At 40.9% G+C, this 19,185-nt stretch overlaps 1 protein-coding gene across 1 annotated transcript in view; it reads left to right on the top strand.

Annotated features, from left to right (window-relative positions):
- The window catches only part of KTN1 (kinectin 1), a 394,527-nt gene that overhangs the window by 363,024 nt on the left and 12,318 nt on the right, over positions 1-19,185 (top strand). The window contains 2 exon segments of the mRNA XM_053697334.1: positions 9,572-9,598; positions 9,601-9,658. Of these exon segments, the coding sequence (XP_053553309.1) occupies positions 9,572-9,598; positions 9,601-9,658 (85 nt within the window).

Raw genomic sequence — 19,185 nt, 5'->3', positions numbered from 1 at the left:
ATTAGATCCTTAGACCAATGACAATCATATCACTTAACATTTCAGCTCTTTATAGAAACACGAGATCTAGAAATAAAGAGCTCTTGGAGCAATCTTATCTTTCCGCTGAAACTCTTGCAGAAATCTATTATTACCTTGTATATTAAAGTGAATGTAAATTTTAGATGACAAAGGGCCCCGGTCTCCAAAAATCCGAACAACCCTTAAATCACTCAGTGATTCATTATACCTGCCTGGGGAAGTGTTAGTTTTTTTTTTGTTTTGTTTTTTACTTTTTTAGACCAATATAATATGTCTGCATCACCATTAACATATAAATAAATTGACAACATTTATACGCGAGATAGCACTACATGAAACAATCAAATATCTGCCTTGAGTTATAGTGAAAACCAACTAATGAAGTATGCTATGTGGGTCAGTTTTAATAAAGATACAGAGAAAATATAGTCTAAACTAATGTGAGTCTATGCGAGTGGGACCCTCATTTTCCTCTATAGTATAAATTGCTATTAATGGTAAGCTACAGATCCAGCTATTCATGGGCTAAATGAAGAGAGCACTTATGGAGATTATTAGTTACCTGGAAGATTACTGTAGGGCAATTAATAAATATGATTCCAACAGGATTTTAAAGTGTCATATAGGATGAGATGAGTTAGTGAAAAGGGTATTGGGTAAGGGAGTCACAGCGGACAAGAGCCGCTCAAAGATTGATGGGAAAGGGGGGGCGGAGCTTTCTAAAGTGAGAGGGCCTATACTGGTGAGGTGAGTGAGAGAAGAGTAAGTTGTTTATAAGTAAAGATGATGATAGTAAAGTTAACTGGCCTGTACTTACACCAGTATTAAAGCTAGCATAGCTTAATAAGCTTAAGTGGTTATTTACAGAAGAAATTTATAATTATGGAAATTTGAACCTGAGATAACTGTGCTGAAAGTAGAGAGAAGAACTGAATCACAAGTACATATTAAGCCATGCTTACTGCGAGTTTAAAGTGCATCTCCCTTACCAATATCTAGGGAATATAGCTGGCAACGACTGAACAGCCTTCCAGCACGGTTTATATGTTTGAGCTGGTCGAGTAACTACCGCAGAATATGGCTGATAAACTAGGGTATGTATCTAGATCTTGACTATGCCTGACAGAGGGATTGTCTGAATCATGGTATACAAACATGTGATTATAGGGTTAAGCAGAGCTATATTCAGGGGATATATTTTCGTTCTCTACTCATAATCAAATTGCCTACAAGCTGCTATGGCCTGTTATGGACAGAGGTATCAATATAGCCTAGGGTGGTCTCTGCAGAAGAGGGGGAACTGAGAGTTTAGGTCATCTTGGCATGAGTTAATGTTTTCTCCATACATAGTAGGACTCGATTCAATAGTGAATGGCAGCCTGTTATGTGGGCCTTTCATCATCATACTACGGGACTCCCAAAGTAAAATTAAAGGGGATACCCATAAAGACTGTGAAGATATAACATATAAGGAGGGAACTATATAAGGTCCTCTAAGAAAAGTACTGGTCTAATCGTGGGCCCTAGGGTGTTTCTCTACTTTTGAAGTGAAAACTGTAATAACCTGATAGTACAGAGTCTTCTACTGTCCCCTCTCACATCATAAAGGTGTGTATGTTTAGGCTGCCAATGACATATATGGAAAATACTTTATCACTTCAGGTAATGAGGAGATTAAAGGTCTATCTAAATATTGTGCAGATCTAGCAAGGAGTACACCTCTACCGAATATTACCAGGTTCATTGAGTGAAGAACAACTTATGACATAAGTAAAAAAAATAAAGGTACATAACGGCTAAGAAAAGTTCTTCAAACTTATTGAACAAGCCTATCAAAAAAGCAAATCACTAAACAATACTGAGTTAAGTGTCACAGATATCACCATGTCCCTGTAAAATGTACAATAGGCCCTAGCTGATAATCAATAATAGGTGGTCCAATCTACAATATTTGTGGTTTTTTATGTATGGTTAAAATTAGTTAGTAAACTCAGCAAAATCAGACAACAGATAATATTAATACAATATATAAACAATGACGGGGTTGTAAGCTAGCATGCATGACATCTACAATACGTGCCACGAATGATGCATGCGGGAATAGTCGGAGTCTTTAACTCCCGTAACAAGCAGACCTGAGGAGGGAAAAGTGTAACCCAAATCCCATATTGATCAAGATAGGTCGGCAACAGGCTCGCAGCCCATTTGGGACTAAAGTCTTCTTCCCATCTGTGATTTAGATGCAAAAGCAATCACGTGGCAGCGCAATGAAGTGACCACTTTATCTCCGTTGGCAACTTGTCGATCTGCGGGATCAGAGTGGCGGAAGACTCTGATAGAAGATTCGGACTGCTGGTCTCACTATGCCCAGAGATCATCTTCTGCATGAAGGAGTGACCTGTAACGCTCTGATTCACAGTTCTAGCCTCCCGGCACCGACCACGATTGGCCGCCTCGCGGCGGGGTCGGAACGCTCACGGGAACACATCCAGACCAGTCAGCAGTAGGTGACCATCTTCTGCACTCAACAGAACTGAATCTCAACTTCTTTGGCCTTTTCCCTTGTCAGTGGCTAGTGTAGGGAAGTCCATAGATTGGGGAGTTTCAAAAACCTGTTTGAAGCAGATACCCCACTTCGTGATGAGGGACATTTGGCTGGAGTAGGTTGTTGAAGTGGTGGTCCATGGAGGCCTCCAGTGCTTTGAGTGCTGCTATAATTTGCGCCCTCCATTTTGCACCAATGTGATAATGTCTACCCCTGTATTTCCCTGTGATATTAAAGGATCCAAGCGCAGGGTTTCCCCAGAGAGCTTCCAGGCGTTTGGAGCATAGAGTTATAGAGCTAGAGTTAGCAGATCAGGAGCACTCATCCCAGGTTCGAGATAGGCTTTGTATAAAGCTGTATGCGCCTGCAGCTTATTGTTTGTATCTTATAAGCCGGTTGCACTCTCCAAATCTGTTATGCCTCATGTAAGTGTTGATATATAGATTGGTATGCACTTACTATTTCTTTTATGCGCGTCTGCGTCATGTAATTGCAGTGTCTCTACTTAGGCCCCTGGGGCTGCTACCTCAGTACCACTCTGATCTTGTTAGGCCGTCGCTATTTTAGTATGGGATGGATCCCCTGCTGTATGTTAGGTGGTAGGAGACGAAGCGACCTGCTGTGTGTAGAGAGGCTGAGCCCTTCCGTTTTGCTGTGTGGCAGCCACTCGCTGGTAAGTGATGGTCAGTGGGAAGAAGTGCAGCAGCTAAACGAGCGGCCTGCTTGACATCACTTGGGGTAAGTCTGTCACGTCCGATCCTTCCTGTGATGGTTATTGTTCGATTCACCTGTTTTTCATGTGGTGAGTTGTGGTGTTTGGATCCGTTTTCAGGTCCTCTGGCGTGTTATTTGCCCTTTGAGACGTGCCCGTCAAGCAGGAGCAAAAAACTGCGGCGATGATATTTGCTGTACGGCTCCGCCCCCCCAGAATGTATTGGTTTTTTTTAAAAGCTCATTTACCTTTATTTTTGGCATTTGAAACATGATTTTTACCCTGTGGTATCCCTACCTATACTGAACGTTTCTATACTTAAAGGACCAGTCAACACAGTAGATTTGCATAATAAACAATTGCAAGATAACAAGACAATGCAATAGCACGTAATCTGAACTTCAAATGAGTAGTAGATTGTTTTTTCCTGACAATTTTAAAAGTTATGTATTTTCCCACTCCACCCCTGTACCATGTGACAGCCATTCACAAATGCATACACGTACCATGTGACAGTCATCAGCCATTCACAAACGCATACACACTTATTCTTGCACATGCTCAGTAGGAGCTGGTGACTCAAAAAGTTTAAATATAAAAAGACTGTGCACATTTTGTGTAATGGAAGTAAATTGGAAAGTTGTTTTAAATGGCATGCTCTATCTGAATAATGAAGTTTAATTTTGATTGAGTGTCCCCTTTAAGTATAGGCTATAGAAAAGCTATGTACACAAACCAGCAGAAAATTAAAAGAAAAAAAATTACACTCCCAGTGAGAGTTAGGATACAAAAACCCACAGCACCATTAGCTTTTCAGCATTTATTTAGCTTCTGCTCACATAGTACAGATGTATGTCTGCAACGGGTTGGGAGGTTTTATCCCTTAAAGGACAGTCAACACAGTAGATTTGCATAATCAACAAATGCAAGATAACAAGACAATGCAATAGCACTTAGTCTGAACTTCAAATGAGTAGTAGATTTTTTTTCTGACAATTTTAAAAAGTCTAAGTCTTTTTCCTACTCCCATGTACCATGTGACAGCCATCAGCCATTCACAAATGCATACACGTACCATGTGACAGCCATCAGCCCATTCACAAATGCATACCACACTTATTCTTGCACATGCTCAGTAGGAGCTGTTGACTCAAAAAGTTTAAATATAAAAAGTCTGTGCACATTTAGTTAATGGAAGTAAATTGGAAAGTTGTTTAAAAATGGCATGCTCTATCTGAATAATGAAAGTTTAATTTTGATTGAGTGTCCCTTTTAATCATGCTAATAGGCCTCATCTGATAGATGCTCTTTATAGGCCTTCACATTAAAGGGACAGTTCACCAAAATTGTTCTCCCCTTTAAATTGTTCCCAATGATTCATTTGACCTGCTGGAATGTTTTAAATTGTTTACAAGTAGCTCCTTTACCCCTATTTTGGCATTTGAAATAGCAGATTTAGCCTGTGGTATCCCCAACCTATACCTGAAGATTCTTATACTGGAGTATATTCTATAGAATAGCCTAAGTAAACGCCAGCCAGCAGAAGAGATTACACTCTCAGTGGGGGGCATGATAGTTAAACTAATAAAATGATAATTTTCCATTGTTCTCTCTAAGTATTGAGCTTTAGTTTACCAGACAAATATAAGATAAGGAAGCAAGTGTGTGTACATACAGTGATAACATAGTGAGATCTAATATTACCTCAAGCTCAACCCATTTGTAATAGGCTGTGGTTTCAAAGCACAAACCCAGCACCCTTCATATACACAAAATAAACCCGAAAATGCAATTTCTCATACATTTTACTACTCTGCAGCTGGTATAACAAGTCATTGAAAATTCATTCATATAAAAACAATTTTACAGTGTACTGTCCCTTTAACATACAATTCACCAGCACCACCTAGTGGTTATATAGCATACGTTACTAAATACATAAGTGCCAGGGATTCCATTTTATGAATCCAAAAGGACTCCTTTTGCTTTAATATTTGTTCCCTGTTTCTACCATTTTTCAAAATCCCCTGGCACCAAAAGGGATGAATAGAGAGCTCGACCTTTTGTAGATCGATTTTATATAGCCCATAGTTTTTTTCTTAAATAAAAAAGTATAGTTCTTGCTTATTTTTAAATAACATTACATGCAGTTATATGAAAACTGGTGTATACTGTCCCTTTAAGGTGTTCTTATAATCAATCCCTATAAACAATAAAAAAAAAAACCCACATATATAAAGAAAGGTAATAAAATTGTAACGTCCCTAATTAGCATGATTAAGGGATAACCTCCCAACCCGTTGCAGACATACATCTGTACTATGTGAGCAGAAGCTAAATAAATGCTGAAAAGCTAATGGTGCTGTGGGTTTTTGTATCCTGGAGTCTGAGGGGTTAACAGTCCCCCTTTTCCCCACAAGCTTCAGATACCAAATACCAGTGGTGCTGTACACTCCTTTGTGTAAAAGCCCAGTGAGAGTTAGGAGAAATAATAGAAAGCTAATTAACAATTGTTCTCTTTAAGTATTTGACTTTGTATATGACAGAAAAAGGACAAGGAAGCATGTATGTGTACACAAAGTAATAGTGAGATCTGATTTCCCTGCAAGCTAAAACTATTTTAATGGGTTTTGGGGTCAAAGAACAAAAACAGCTTTCTCCAACATAGGTGTGTCCGGTCCACGGCGTCATCCTTACTTGTGGGATATTCTCCTCCCCAACAGGGAAATGGCAAAAGAGCCCCAGCAAAGCTGGTCACATGATCCCTCCTAGGCTCCGCCCTACCCCCCAGTCATTCTCTTTGCCGTTGTACAGGCAACATCTCCACGGGAGATGGCTTAGAGTTTTTTAGTGTTTAATCTTTGCCCCAAGTCACTCAAACGTGGGGCCATTCCAGACATGGATCTGATGGCCTCTCGTCAGAACTTCAGAGTTCCTCTACTACGGGTACAGATCCAGGGATCCCAAGGCGGCTCTAGTGGATGCACTAGTAGCACCTCGGACCTTCAAACTAGCTTATGTGTTCCCGCCGTTTCCTCTCATCCCCAGGCTGGTAGCCAGGATCAATCAGGAGAGGGCGTCGGTGATTTTGATAGCTCCTGCGTGGCCACGCAGGACTTGGTATGCAGATCTGGTGAATATGTCATCGGCTCCACCATGAAGCTACCTTTGAGAGACCTTCTTGTTTCTAGGTCCGTTCGACCCACTCCAGCTGACTGCTTGGAGATTGAACGCTTGATCTTATCAAAGCGAGGGTTCTCAGATTCTGTTATTAATACCTCTTGTTCAGGCCTGAAAGCCTGTAACCAGAAAAATTACCACATAATTTGGTATATCTGTTGGTGTGAATCTGCAGGATTCCCTTGGGACAAGGTTAAGATTCCTAAGAGTCTATCCTTCCTTCGAGAAGGATTGGAAAAAGGATTATCTGCAAGTTCCTTGATGGGACAGATTTCTGCCCTTGTCTGTGTTACTTCACAAAAAGCTGGCAGCTGTGCCAGATGTTCTAGCCTTTGTTCAGGCTTGGTTAGAATCAAGCCTCGTTTACAAAATTTTGACTCCTCCTTGGAAGTCTCAACCTAGTTCTTTCAGTTCTTCAGGGGGGGTTCCGTTTGAACCCTTACATTCCGTTGATATTAAGTTATTATCTTGGAAAGTTTTGTTTTTGGTTGCAATTTCTTCTGCTAGAAGAGTTTCAGAATTATCTGCTCTGCAGTGTTCTTCTCCTTATCTGGTGTTCCATGCAGATAAGGTGGTTTTGCGTACTAAACCTGGTTTTCTTCCAAAAGTTGTTTCTAACAAAAACATTAACCAGGAGATAGTTGTGCCTTCTTTGTGTCCTAATCCAGTTTCAAAGAAGGAACGTTTGTTGCACAACTTGGATGTAGTTCGTGCTCTCAAATTTTACTTAGCAGCTACTAAGGATTTCAGACAAACTTGTCTTTGTTTGTTGTTTATTCTGGTAAAACGGAGAGGTCAAAAGCAACTTCTACCTCTCTCTCCTTCTGGATTAAAAGCATTATCCGATTGGCTTATGAGACTGCCGGACGGCCAGCCTCCTGAAAGAATCACAGCTCACTCCACTAGGGCTGTGGCTTCCACATGGGCCTTCAAGAACGAGGCTTCTGCTGATCAGATATGTAAGGCAGCGACTTGGTCTTCACTGCACACTTTTTCTAAATTTTACAAATTTGATACTTTTGCTTCTTCTGAGGCTATTTTTGGGAGAAAGGTTTTGCAAGCCGTGGTGCCTTCCAATTTAGGTGACCTGATTTGCTCCCCTCCCTTCATCCGTGTCCTAAAGCTTTGGTATTGGTTCCCCACAAGTAAGGATGACGCCGTGGACCGGACACACCTATGTTGGAGAAAACAGAATTTATGTTTACCTGATAAATTACTTTCTCCAACGGTTGTGTCCGGTCCACGGCCCGCCCCTGGTTTTTTTTAATCAGGTCTGATAACTTTATTTTCTCTTAACTACAGTCACCACGGTAACATATGGGTTCTCCTAGCAAATATTCCTCCTTAAAGTCGGTCGAATGACTGGGGTAGGCGGAGCCTAGGAGGGATCATGTGACCAGCTTTGCTGGGCTCTTTGCCATTTCCTGTTGGGGAGGAGAATATCCCACAAGTAAGGATGACGCCGTCTGGACCCGGACACACCGTTGGAGAAAGTAATTTATCAGGGTAAACATAAATTCTGTTTTTTCATGTACAAAAACAGACATAAAGGTGCAGTTTCTCATACATCTTATACATTACAACTGGTATAACGAGCCATTTGAAACCACATTATAGGAATAACTATTTTACAGTGCACTGTCCCCCTTTATGAGACGTTAAGTAAATTTGTAGGGATTCTAAAAGGGCATAAAAACCCCAAATGTTTTCTTATTATTCAGATGAGAGTACACAATTTAAAAATAAAACAACTTTCAGATCCCTCTTTGTTAAAGAGCATACCTAGGTAGGTAGCATAAAACATGTCTGGAGCACTATAATGGCAGCTGTTTTACAAAATACTTTTAAAAATGTTGTACACTTTTTAGTTCAGTTCTTTTTACAGAACATGCACTTTAGCCAATCGGTGCTGACTCATAAATAACTCCACGGGAGGTGAGCTCAATGGTTACCTATATCTGCACAAATGAACCAACGCCCCGTCTAACTGTGAAAAACTGTCAAAATGCACTGAGATAGAGGCGACTTTCAAGGCCTTTAGAAAATTGGCATATGAGCCCCTACCCTAGGTTTCGCTTTCAACAAAGATTAACAAAAGAACAAAGCATATTTGATGTTAAAAGTAAGCTTGGGACATTGTATAAAAATGCATGCCATATCTGAATATGAAGTTTAATTTTGACTAGACCTGTCCCTTTTTAAAGGCACATGAACCCCAAATTTCCCATGATAATCAAAATTTACTTTGTTCCATTCCTATTTTTTGTTTGAAAATAATGTAGGTAGGCCTAGGTAAATTTGTACAAAAATAACATGAGAACAAAGCAAATTCTGAAATATCAATCAAGTGGAAACGTTTAATTCTATGCTCTGTCTGAAATTATGAAGGAAATATTCGGGGTTTCATGTCCATTAAATCGTTCTGCTTATGGTGTTGGCTCTTGACATAATTTCCCCCCTAGCTATTGGTTTAGTAAATCAAACCTGATGCTCATGAAGATGTAACTTAAAAGGAAGTTAAGTTTTTATTATGAAATAAAGTGCTGATAGTTAAACAATTATACTACTTTTTTTTTCTGTGTGAATTGATATGCACTGTCATCCAGCACGAGAACAATTTTCAAAATACTTTTTCTTAAGATACAACAGCAGAAAATGTAGATTTCTAAAGCTACATTTAGCCACCAATCAAACAGGCGCTACCCAGGAGCTGAATCAAAAATGGGCGGGCTCCTAAGCTTTCATTCCTGCTTTTTCAAATAAAGATTAGCAAGAGAACGAATACAACAACTTTTATAATAGGAGTAAATTAGAAAGTGCCTTTAAAATTGCATGATCTATCTGAATCATGAATACTAAAATTTGGCCTTTTGTGTCCCTTTAATTCTCCCTTTATAACTTATTTATTTGTTTTCTCCTTATTTCTCTTACTGAAAAGCATTTTATATTTACTCAGTGTAATATTTGGAGAATGGAGAATCCTGAAATTAATTCTTTAACTCGTGTCTAAATAAAACCAAATCTAGCAGCTTGCTGATGGACATGGTAAGCAGTCATTTTATGATTTCACTATTTAGTAACAAAACATTCCTGCCCTCCTCTTTCATTTACAGCTAAAGAGGCAACTGAACGAAACACTACAACAAATTGGAAGGAGAGCAGATGTGAGCGACAGAAAGTAGCCAATGACTTGCACGAGGTAAGTTTCCTCTTTAGTGTGTGTGCGGAAAATTTATGTCCATTTATTATTTTCACTATGCTGTGAGGTAATGAAAAGCAGCCCCCACCCTGTAGCAAGAATACTGACCAGAATCACCACAGGACTGCAGCTTTGGGTCTTTACAATTTGCTTTTGCCAGTGAGCAATAATATAGTAAAAGCACAAACTTTCACCCTTATACTTTTTAACCAAGTGTAGTTAGCATAGAAAAGCGCACAACTGACGTTCTGTGAATGTCGCAGCTTCCCTTGTTGGGACATGCGGTTGGAATGATTATAGCAGGATCTTTGCGCTTGCCCTCATAACCCTAGCCTGTCAGAGCGGTCCGACTAGGTGTTTGTATGTAAGTGTGTGTGTTTGTGTGTATACTATATATATATTTATATCTGTGTGTGTGTGTGTGTGTATATATACATATACATTATTATTATATTCACAGAGGATATGGTATAGAGAGATATAGATATACAATGAATGTATTGGCCTAATAGGTACTTCCTGTTATTTAATTTATGTAGATGTTCAAAAACTTTATGTAGTTTTCCTAACAAGAAAATCAACAACCTCACTGAAGTGCAAAAATAGAAATATTGTAGACAAAAAGAAAAAAAAATTGGAATTGTTGGTAAGCACACACTTTACACATATAAAGACAATGTACTATAAATTGAGAGAAGGAAAAATAATTAAAAACTTGTAATAATAAAAAAAAAATGGTATACTACAAATTCAACTGCTTGAAGCTTGAGAGATGTGTACAATTATTACAAAATAAATGACAAACATATTGAACAAAGTAAAGATTCCTATTTTGTCTGTTATTAAACCTTTTTTCTTTCATAAATGATGAATCCACAGCTCACACATAACCATATGGTATATCTTTTCTGCCACCTAGGAGGAGGCCAAGAACCCAATATCAGACCTTAAAACTCCCTTCTATCTCTTTCCCAGTTTGTTTCTTGGCCTTGTAGGAGATGACTGAGAATAGAGGTTGTTTCAGCTACTTGCTTATGGATCTATAAACTGGGAGCTCAGACCTATGTGAGATCCAGAGCACCCAAGGGAGTATCATTTACAAACAAATGTAAGAGAAACTTCACCACAGCTAAATGATATAGGAACACAGAAATACCCTGTTATGGCCCTTGCAGTCCCGTCTAGGGAAATACTGTGCACATAAACTAACCCTCCGGTGTCGTGGGTATTCGTCCCTAAGCTTCCACCATGACGGGACAACGGTGGTATTTCCTACTTGCAAATCCTCTGCGGTACATGATACCTGCACTGGACTGGGCTCTCTCCTGGATACCTGCTGCATTGACAATGCTCTGGTAAACCAGCTGGAGGGGGTGACTGCACATAATTAACATACAATTCACCAGCACACTCTGGGGGGATTATAATAGCATATAGTTACTAAATACCATAATTGCCAGGGAATTCCATTTTATGAATCCAAAAGGACTCACTTTTACTTTAACTATTTGTTCCCCTGTTTCTACCCTTTCTCAAATCCCTAGGCACCAAATGGGATGACTAGACCGAGCTAGACCTTAAAGGGACATTATACACTCTATTTTTTCTTTGCATACATTTTTACACAGCACACATACAGCCCAGAGGCTATTTATAGGTACTCTGACACATGTACAGCATAGCTAGTGGACTTAACCTGCTCTCCTCATGACACAATTTTTTCTACCTATCGGGTCCCTAAAGGGTCTGTCATCATTTGTGTACACTATCAGGGAAGCCTCTTACCATTTACAGGTGTATGGCCCTTTAAGAAGACTCTGGCTAGGCTGTGATAGTTTTTATGGGGGTTTTATGTTTAGTGCACTATCTTTTAGTTAAAAAGAACCAAAAGTGTGTTAACTTTTTAACATGGCCACCGGCTCTGTTCCTGGGCTTTTCTCTCTCACTATGGACCCGCTGTAACTAGATTTTCTACTACTACATTTGGGACCACTTTTTAAACCTATTTTCACTCCAGTGTCTGCCAGTCCCAGGAAGCGGTGTGTACTTATGTGCTATATATATAGTTTCTACACTGTCATAATTGTAGTGTATGAGGGAGTGTAAACTTAGTGTAGAGGGCTCTCTACCAGGTATTGTCTGTACTTATATACAGTGTCTTTGCATACTTTATTATACATAAAATCTAGAACAAAACCGTAGTTTCCCCCTGAGTGAGAAGTACATGGCAGATTTCTTCAGGAAAGTGGACTGTTGCTGCTGATATATATGCAAAGTATGAGGTATACAGTTCTCACAGATCTGTGAGAAGTGGCCCGACATACCGGAACATATTTGTAAAAAAACATATATGTAGATAGCGGGATTTTAGAAAACTGACTCCTCATTAGAGATATCACTGGGGACAAAGGCATTTTCTTCTGTTATGTGTGATCAGTCCACGGGTCATCATTACTTCTGGGATATAACTCCTCCCCAACAGGAAATGCAAGAGGATTCACCCAGCAGAGCTGCATATAGCTCCTCCCCTCTACGTCACTCCCAGTCATTCTCTTGCACCCAACGACTAGATAGGATGTGTGAGAGGACTATGGTGATTATACTTAGTTTTTATAACTTTCAACTCACTAAGTTTGTTATTTTACAACTAGCACCGGAGCGTGTTTATTGCCTCTCTGGCAGAGTTTGAAGAAGAACTCTACCAGAGTTTTTTACTATGATTTTAACCGGAGTAGTTACAGATCATCATCTGCTGTTTCCTCGGCCAATCTGAGGAGGTAAAAGCTTCAGATCAGGGGACAGCGGGCAGATGAATCTGCATTGAGGTATGTAGCAGTCTTTTACTTTTCTGAATGGAATTGATGAGAAAAATCCTGCCCATACCCGTATATAATAACATGTATGTATACCTCTACACTTCAGTATTCTGGGGATGGTACTTCACTGGAATTACTCTGTAAAAAAGTACTTAAACCTTTTAATAGGAATTTATTATGTTAAACGTTTTTGCATGGAATGTAGAATCGCTTTACCATTCTTCTGAGGTACTGATGTGAATAAATGTATTGGGCATTATTTTTACCACTTGGCAGCTGCTTGTTTTAATTGTGACAGTTTCGTTTCTCTCTCACTGCTGTGTGTGAGGGGGAGGGGCCGTTTTTGGCGCTCTTTGCTACGCATCAAAAATTTCCAGTCAGTTATTCTTGTATTTCCTGCATGATCCGGTTCATATCTAACAGAACTCAGGGGTCTTCAAACTTCTTTGAAGGGAGGTAGATTCTCTCAGCAGAGCTGTGAGACTTATATATTGACTGTGATTAAAAACGTTGCTCTGTAATTTTTACGTTTCAAATTTAATTATTGTTACTTTACTAATGGGAACAAACCTTTGCTAAAAGTTGTGTTGTTTTCAAGGATTGATGCTATAACAGTTTTTCAGTTCATTATTTCAACTGTCATTTAATCGTTTAGTGCTTCTTTGAGGCACAGTACGTTTTTGTTAAATAAGATTGTAACCAAGTTGCAAGTTTATTTGCTAGTGTGTTAAACATGTCTGATTCAGAGGAAGATACCTGTGTCATTTGTTCCAATGCCAAAGGTGGAGCCCAACTAGAAAATTTATGTACTAACTGTATTGATGCTACTTTAAATAAAAGCCAATCTGTACAAATTGAACAAATATCTCACCCAAACAGCGAGGGGAGAGTTATGCCGACTAACTCGCCCTCACGAGTCAGATACCTGATCTCCCGCCGGAGGTGCGTGACTATTGTGAGCCTAGTACATCCTGGGCGGCCTCTACAGCTAACATTACAAGATATGGCTACTGCTTATGACTGAACGGTTTTGGCTAAATTACCAGAAACTAAGGGGCAAGCGTGATCACTCTGGGGTGAGAACAGAGTGCGCTGATAATACCTAGAGCCATGTCGGATACTGCCGTTCCACAGCTTGCAGAGCACTGAGGACGGAGAGCTTCACTCTCCTGTGGGTGACGGTTCTGATCCAAACAGATTGGATTCAGTTATTTCAAATTTTAAATTTAAATTGGAGAACCTCCGTGTACTTACTAGGGGAGGTTTTAGCGGCTCTTAATGATTGTAACCACTGTTGCAATACCAGAGAAATTGTGTAGGTTGGATAAATACTTTGCGGTACCGGCGAGTACTGACGTTTTTCCTATACCTAAGAGACTAACTGAAATTGTTACTAAGGAGTGGGATAGACCCGGTGTGCCGTTCTCACCCCCTCCAATTTTTAGAAAGATGTTTCCAATAGACGCCACCACACGGGACTTATGGCAAACGGTCCCTAAGGTGGAGGGAGCAGTTTCTACTTTAGCTAAGCGTACCACTATCCCGGTGGAGGATAGCTGTGCTTTTTCAGATCCAATGGATAAAAAATTAGAGGGTTACCTTAAGAAAATGTTTGTTCAACAAGGTTTTATATTGCAACCCCTTGCATGCATCGCGCCGATTACGGCTGCGGCAGCATTTTGGATGGAGTCTCTGGAAGAGAACCTTAGTTCAGCTACGCTGGACGACATTACGGACAGGCTTAGAGTCCTTAAACTAGCTAATTCATTCATTTCGGAGGCCGTAGTACATTTAACCAAACTTACGGCTAAGAAACTCAGGATTCGCCATTCAAGGCACGTAGGGCGCTGTGGCTAAATCCTGGTCAGCTGATGTAACTTCTAAGTCCAAATTACTTAATAACCTTTCAAAGGGCAAACTTTATTTGGGCCCGGTTTGAAAGAAATTATCGCTGACATTACAGGAGGTAAGGGCCACGCCCTGCCTCAAGACAAAGCCAAAGCTAAGGCTAGACAGTCTAATTTTTCGTCCCCTTTCGGAATTTCCAAAGCAGGAGCAGCACCAACTTCCACTGCTCACAAAACAGGAAGGAGCCGTTGCTCGTTACAGGACAAGGCTGGAAACCCTAACCAGTCATGGAACTAGGGGCAAGCAGGCCAGGAAACCTGCTGCTGCTCCCTAAGACAACATGAATCGAGGGCCCCCGATCCGGACCGGATCTAGTGGGGGGCCAGCAGACTCTCTCTCTTCGCCCAGGCTTGGGCAAGAGATGTTCAGGATCCCTGGGCGTTAGAGATCATATCTCAGGGACTACCCTTCTAGACTTCAATTTCTCTCCCCAAGAGGGAGATTTCATCTGTCAAGGTTGTCAACAAACCCAGATAAAGAAAGGAAGCGTTTCCTACGCTGTGTACAAGATCTGTTATTAATGGGAGTGATCCATCGGTTCCGCGGGTCGGAACCAAGGACAAGGGTTTTACTCAAACCCTGTTTGTGGTTCCCAAAAAAAGAAGGGAACCTTTCAGGCCAATCTTGGATTTAAAGATCCTAAACAAATTCCTAGAGTTCCATCGTTTCAAATGGAAACTATCTCGGACAATCTTACCCCATGATCCCAAAAGGGTCAGTACATGACTACAGTGGATTTAAAGGATGCTTACCCTTCACATACCCGAAATTCCACAAAGATCATATACCGGTATCTAAGGTTTGCCTTCTTAGACAGGCATTACCAGTTTGTAGCTCTTCCATTCGGATTGGGCTACGGCTCCAAGAATCCTTCCACAAAGGTTCTGGGTGCCCTTATGGCACTGGCTACCTAAGACCCGCGAGGAATTCGGTAGCTCCGTACCTAGACGACATTCTGATACAAGCTTCAAGCTTTCAAACTGCCAAGTCTCATACAGAGTTAGTCTCTGCATTTCTAAGGGTGCATGGATGGAAAGTGAACGAAAAGAAGAGTTCTCTCTTTCCTACTCACAAGAGTTCCATTCTCTGGGGACTCTGATAGATTTCTGTAGAAATGAAGATTTATCTGACAGAAGACAGATTAACAAAGCTTCTAACTGCATTGCCGTGTCCTTCATTCACTTCAACTCCCCGGTCCAGTAGCTCAATGCATGGAGGTGATCGGCCTTAATGGTAGCAGCAATGGACATAGTACCCTTTGCAAGTCTACATCTCAGACCGCTGCAATCTGTGCATGCTGAGTCAGTGGAACTGGGGATTACTCAGACCCCCCTTGTCCCCTACTCTGAATCTGGATCAAAGAGACCAGAAAACCTCCTTTCTATGGTGGCTTTCTCGGCCACATCTGTCCAGGGGGATGCCCACTTCAGCAGGCCGGGACTGGACAATCTGTAACAACCAGACGCCAGCCTACTAGGTTGGGGCGCTGTCTGGAATTCTCTGAAGGCTCTCAGGGACAATGGAATCAGGAGGAAAGCTCTCCTACCAATAAACATTCTGGAATTGAGAGCAGTTCTCAATGCCCTTCTGGCTTGGCCCCCAGTTAAGAACTCGGGGGATCATCAGGTTTCAGTCGGACAACATCACGACTGTAGCTTACATCAAACCCATCAAGGAGGGACAAGAAGCTCCCTAGCAATGAGGGAAGTACTCAAAGATAATGCGCTGGGCAGAGTCTCACTCTTGCCACCTGTCAGCAATCCACATCCCGGGAGTGGAGAACTGGGAGGCGGATTTTCTGAGTCGCCAGACCTTTTCATCCGGGGCGAGTGGGAACTTCATCCGGAGGTCTTTCTGCCCAAATACTTCGACGTTGGGGCAAACCAGAGATAGATCTCATGGCGTCTCGCCCAGAACGCCCAAACTTCCTCGCTACGGGTCCAGATCCAGGGATACGGTGAGCGGTTCCTGATAGATGCTTTGACAGCACCTTGGAACTTCGGGATGCTGCTCTATGTGTTTCCACCCTTCCCGCTGCTTCCTCGATTGATTGCCAAAATCAAACAGGAGCGAGAGCATTCAGTGATTCTAATCGCGGCCTGCGTGGCCACCCGCCCCCAGCGACTTGGTATGCAGATCTAGTGGACATGTCATCCTGTCCGCCTTGGTCTCTACCCTCTAAGACAGGACCCTTCTGATTACAGGGTCCATTCCAAACATCAAACTCTAACTTCTCTGAAGCTGACTGCCTTGGAAACTTGAACGCTTGACTTTTATCAAAACGTGGTTTTTCTGAGTCCGGTTATTGATACCCCTGATACCAGGCTAGGAAGCCTGTTACCAGAAGAATTACCCATATGCATATGGCCGTAAATACCCTATACTGGTGCGAATCCAAAGGTTACTCCTGGAGTAAGGTTAGGATTCCTAGGATATTGTCCTTTCTACAAGAAGGTTTAGAAAAGGGTTTATCGGCTAGTTCATTAAAGGGACAGATCTCAGCTCTGTCCATTTTGGTGCACAGGCGTCTATCAGAAAATCCAGACGTCCAGGCCTTTTGTCAGGCTTTAGCTAGAATCAAGCCTGTGTTTAAAACTGTTGCTCCGCCATGGAGTTTAAACCTTGTTCTTAACGTTCTACAAGGAGTTCCGTTTGAACCCCTTCATTCCATTGATATAAAGTTGTTATCTTGGAAAGTGTTATTTTTAATGGCTATTTCTTCGGCTCGGAGAGTCTCTGAGTTATCAGCTTTACATTGTGATTCTCCTTATTTGATTTTTCATTCAGATAAGGTAGTTCTGCGTACTAAACCTGGGTTCTTACCTAAGGTAGTCACTAACAGGAACATCAATCAAGAGATCGTGGTTCCTTCTCTGTGCCCGAATCCTTCTTCAAAGAAGGAACGTCTTCTACACAATCTAGATGTAGTTCGTGCCCTCAAGTTCTACTTGCAGGCAACTAAGGATTTTCGACAAACGTCTTCCCTGTTCTGTCGTGTACTCCTGGTCAGAGGAGAGGTCAATAGGCTCTCGGCTAACCTCTCCTCTCCTTCTGGCTTCGTAGCATAATTCGTCTTAGCCTATGAGGACTGCTGGACCAGACAGCCTCCCTGAAAGAATTACAGCTCATTCTACTAGAGCATGTGGGCTTCCACTTGGGCCCTTTAAGAATGAGGCCTCTGTTGAACAGATTTGCAAGGCCTGCAACTTTGGTCCTTCGCTTCATACTTTTTCCAAATTTTACAAATTTGACACTCTTTGCTTCTTCGGAGGCTATTTTTGGGAGAAAGGTTCTTCAGGCAGAGGGTCCTTCTGTATATGAGCCCTGCCTATCCCTCCCGTCATCCGTTGTACTTTTGCTTTGGTCATTGGTATCCCAGAAGTAATGATGACCCGTGGACTGATCACACATAACAGAAGAAAACATAATTTATGCTTACCTGATAAATTCCTTTCATTCTGTTGTGTGATCAGTCCCACGGCCCCCCCGCCACCCTGTTCTTTTTAAGGACAGGTAGATTTTTTTTAAATTATACTCCAGTCACCACTTCACCCTTGGTTTCTCCTTTCTCGTTGATTCTTGGTCGAATGACTGGGAGTGACGTAGAGGGGAGGAGCTATATGCAGCTCTGCTGGGTGAATCCTCTTGCATTTCCTGTTGGGGAGGAGTTATATCCCAGAAGTAATGATGACCCGTGGACTGATCACACAACAGAAGAAAGGAATTTATCAGGTAAGCATAAATTATGTTTTTTTTACTCCTGAAACTAAAAATAATATATACAAATAGGGACATTTTGTTTAGGGGCTGTCCCCAAAATAAGTAAGCATAAGCATAAATCTAGGGATTTAACTCCGTCTCCTGAGGTAAATATGCAAAATATTTCTTATACTGATAACCTATAGGTTCAGATTTGATAACTTCCTATATGCAGGTGTTTTTTGCAAGGACCTTTAGGCAGCTGTACACCACAGCACATTCTTATGTGATCTACAGTGTACCCAATTTACTATAATATGTGCTATTTTATATCTGTACTGAACCTAAATAACCTATGGTGCTGTTACCATTTGTTATAACTATCTGCGCCTTTTTATGCTTTATTTATTAGTCAATTAAGCATTGTACTCACCACCATTGCCAGGGGATGTAAACAGATTATAAAAAATTTTTATGTCAGTCTGCAATTTTATATACTGTTGTACTTTGCTCTTTGGAATATTGTTCTGCAGTAATGTACATTATGCAGGTTTTTGTACACTTATGGGAAATACAAATTTGCTAAGAGCTGTCTATGTGCATTGCATGTTCAGCAGCACAAATAATCATGTTTACATACGACAGGACTCCTGTATGTAGATATGCAAGCCATTACATATTCTATAAGTGTACTCAAGTCTATAGTATTACCCTCTTCATGCATTGTACTCCTGCGGGTTTATTTCCCTAATGCAGGATGTATCCGTATTTTAATTCAAACAATGGAGATGCTTTAGAGATAAGATCTATAGGTATCTCTTTTCTACCTATGTTAATGTGTAATTTATAATTAGGCAATATGTTTCTTATGCAGATATTTAACATTGATCAAAATATTTTCATTTACAGTGGAGATCCTTTAGAGATAAGGTCTACTGGTATCTCTTTTATGCCTATTGTATAGTTAAACCTATATGTATGCACATCCATTATCATGCAGACACTGAGCATTGATCATGAATATTTTCATGGATCATGTACATTTGTAGTTACTTTCTAAAGTATATGCAGTCTTGATTATCTGGGTACAGGGGATTACAATGTA

The sequence above is a fragment of the Bombina bombina genome, chromosome 1, assembly GCF_027579735.1.
Source record: "Bombina bombina isolate aBomBom1 chromosome 1, aBomBom1.pri, whole genome shotgun sequence".
NCBI lineage: Eukaryota > Metazoa > Chordata > Amphibia > Anura > Bombinatoridae > Bombina > Bombina bombina.
This window is presented reverse-complemented; position numbering and strand designations above follow the sequence as displayed.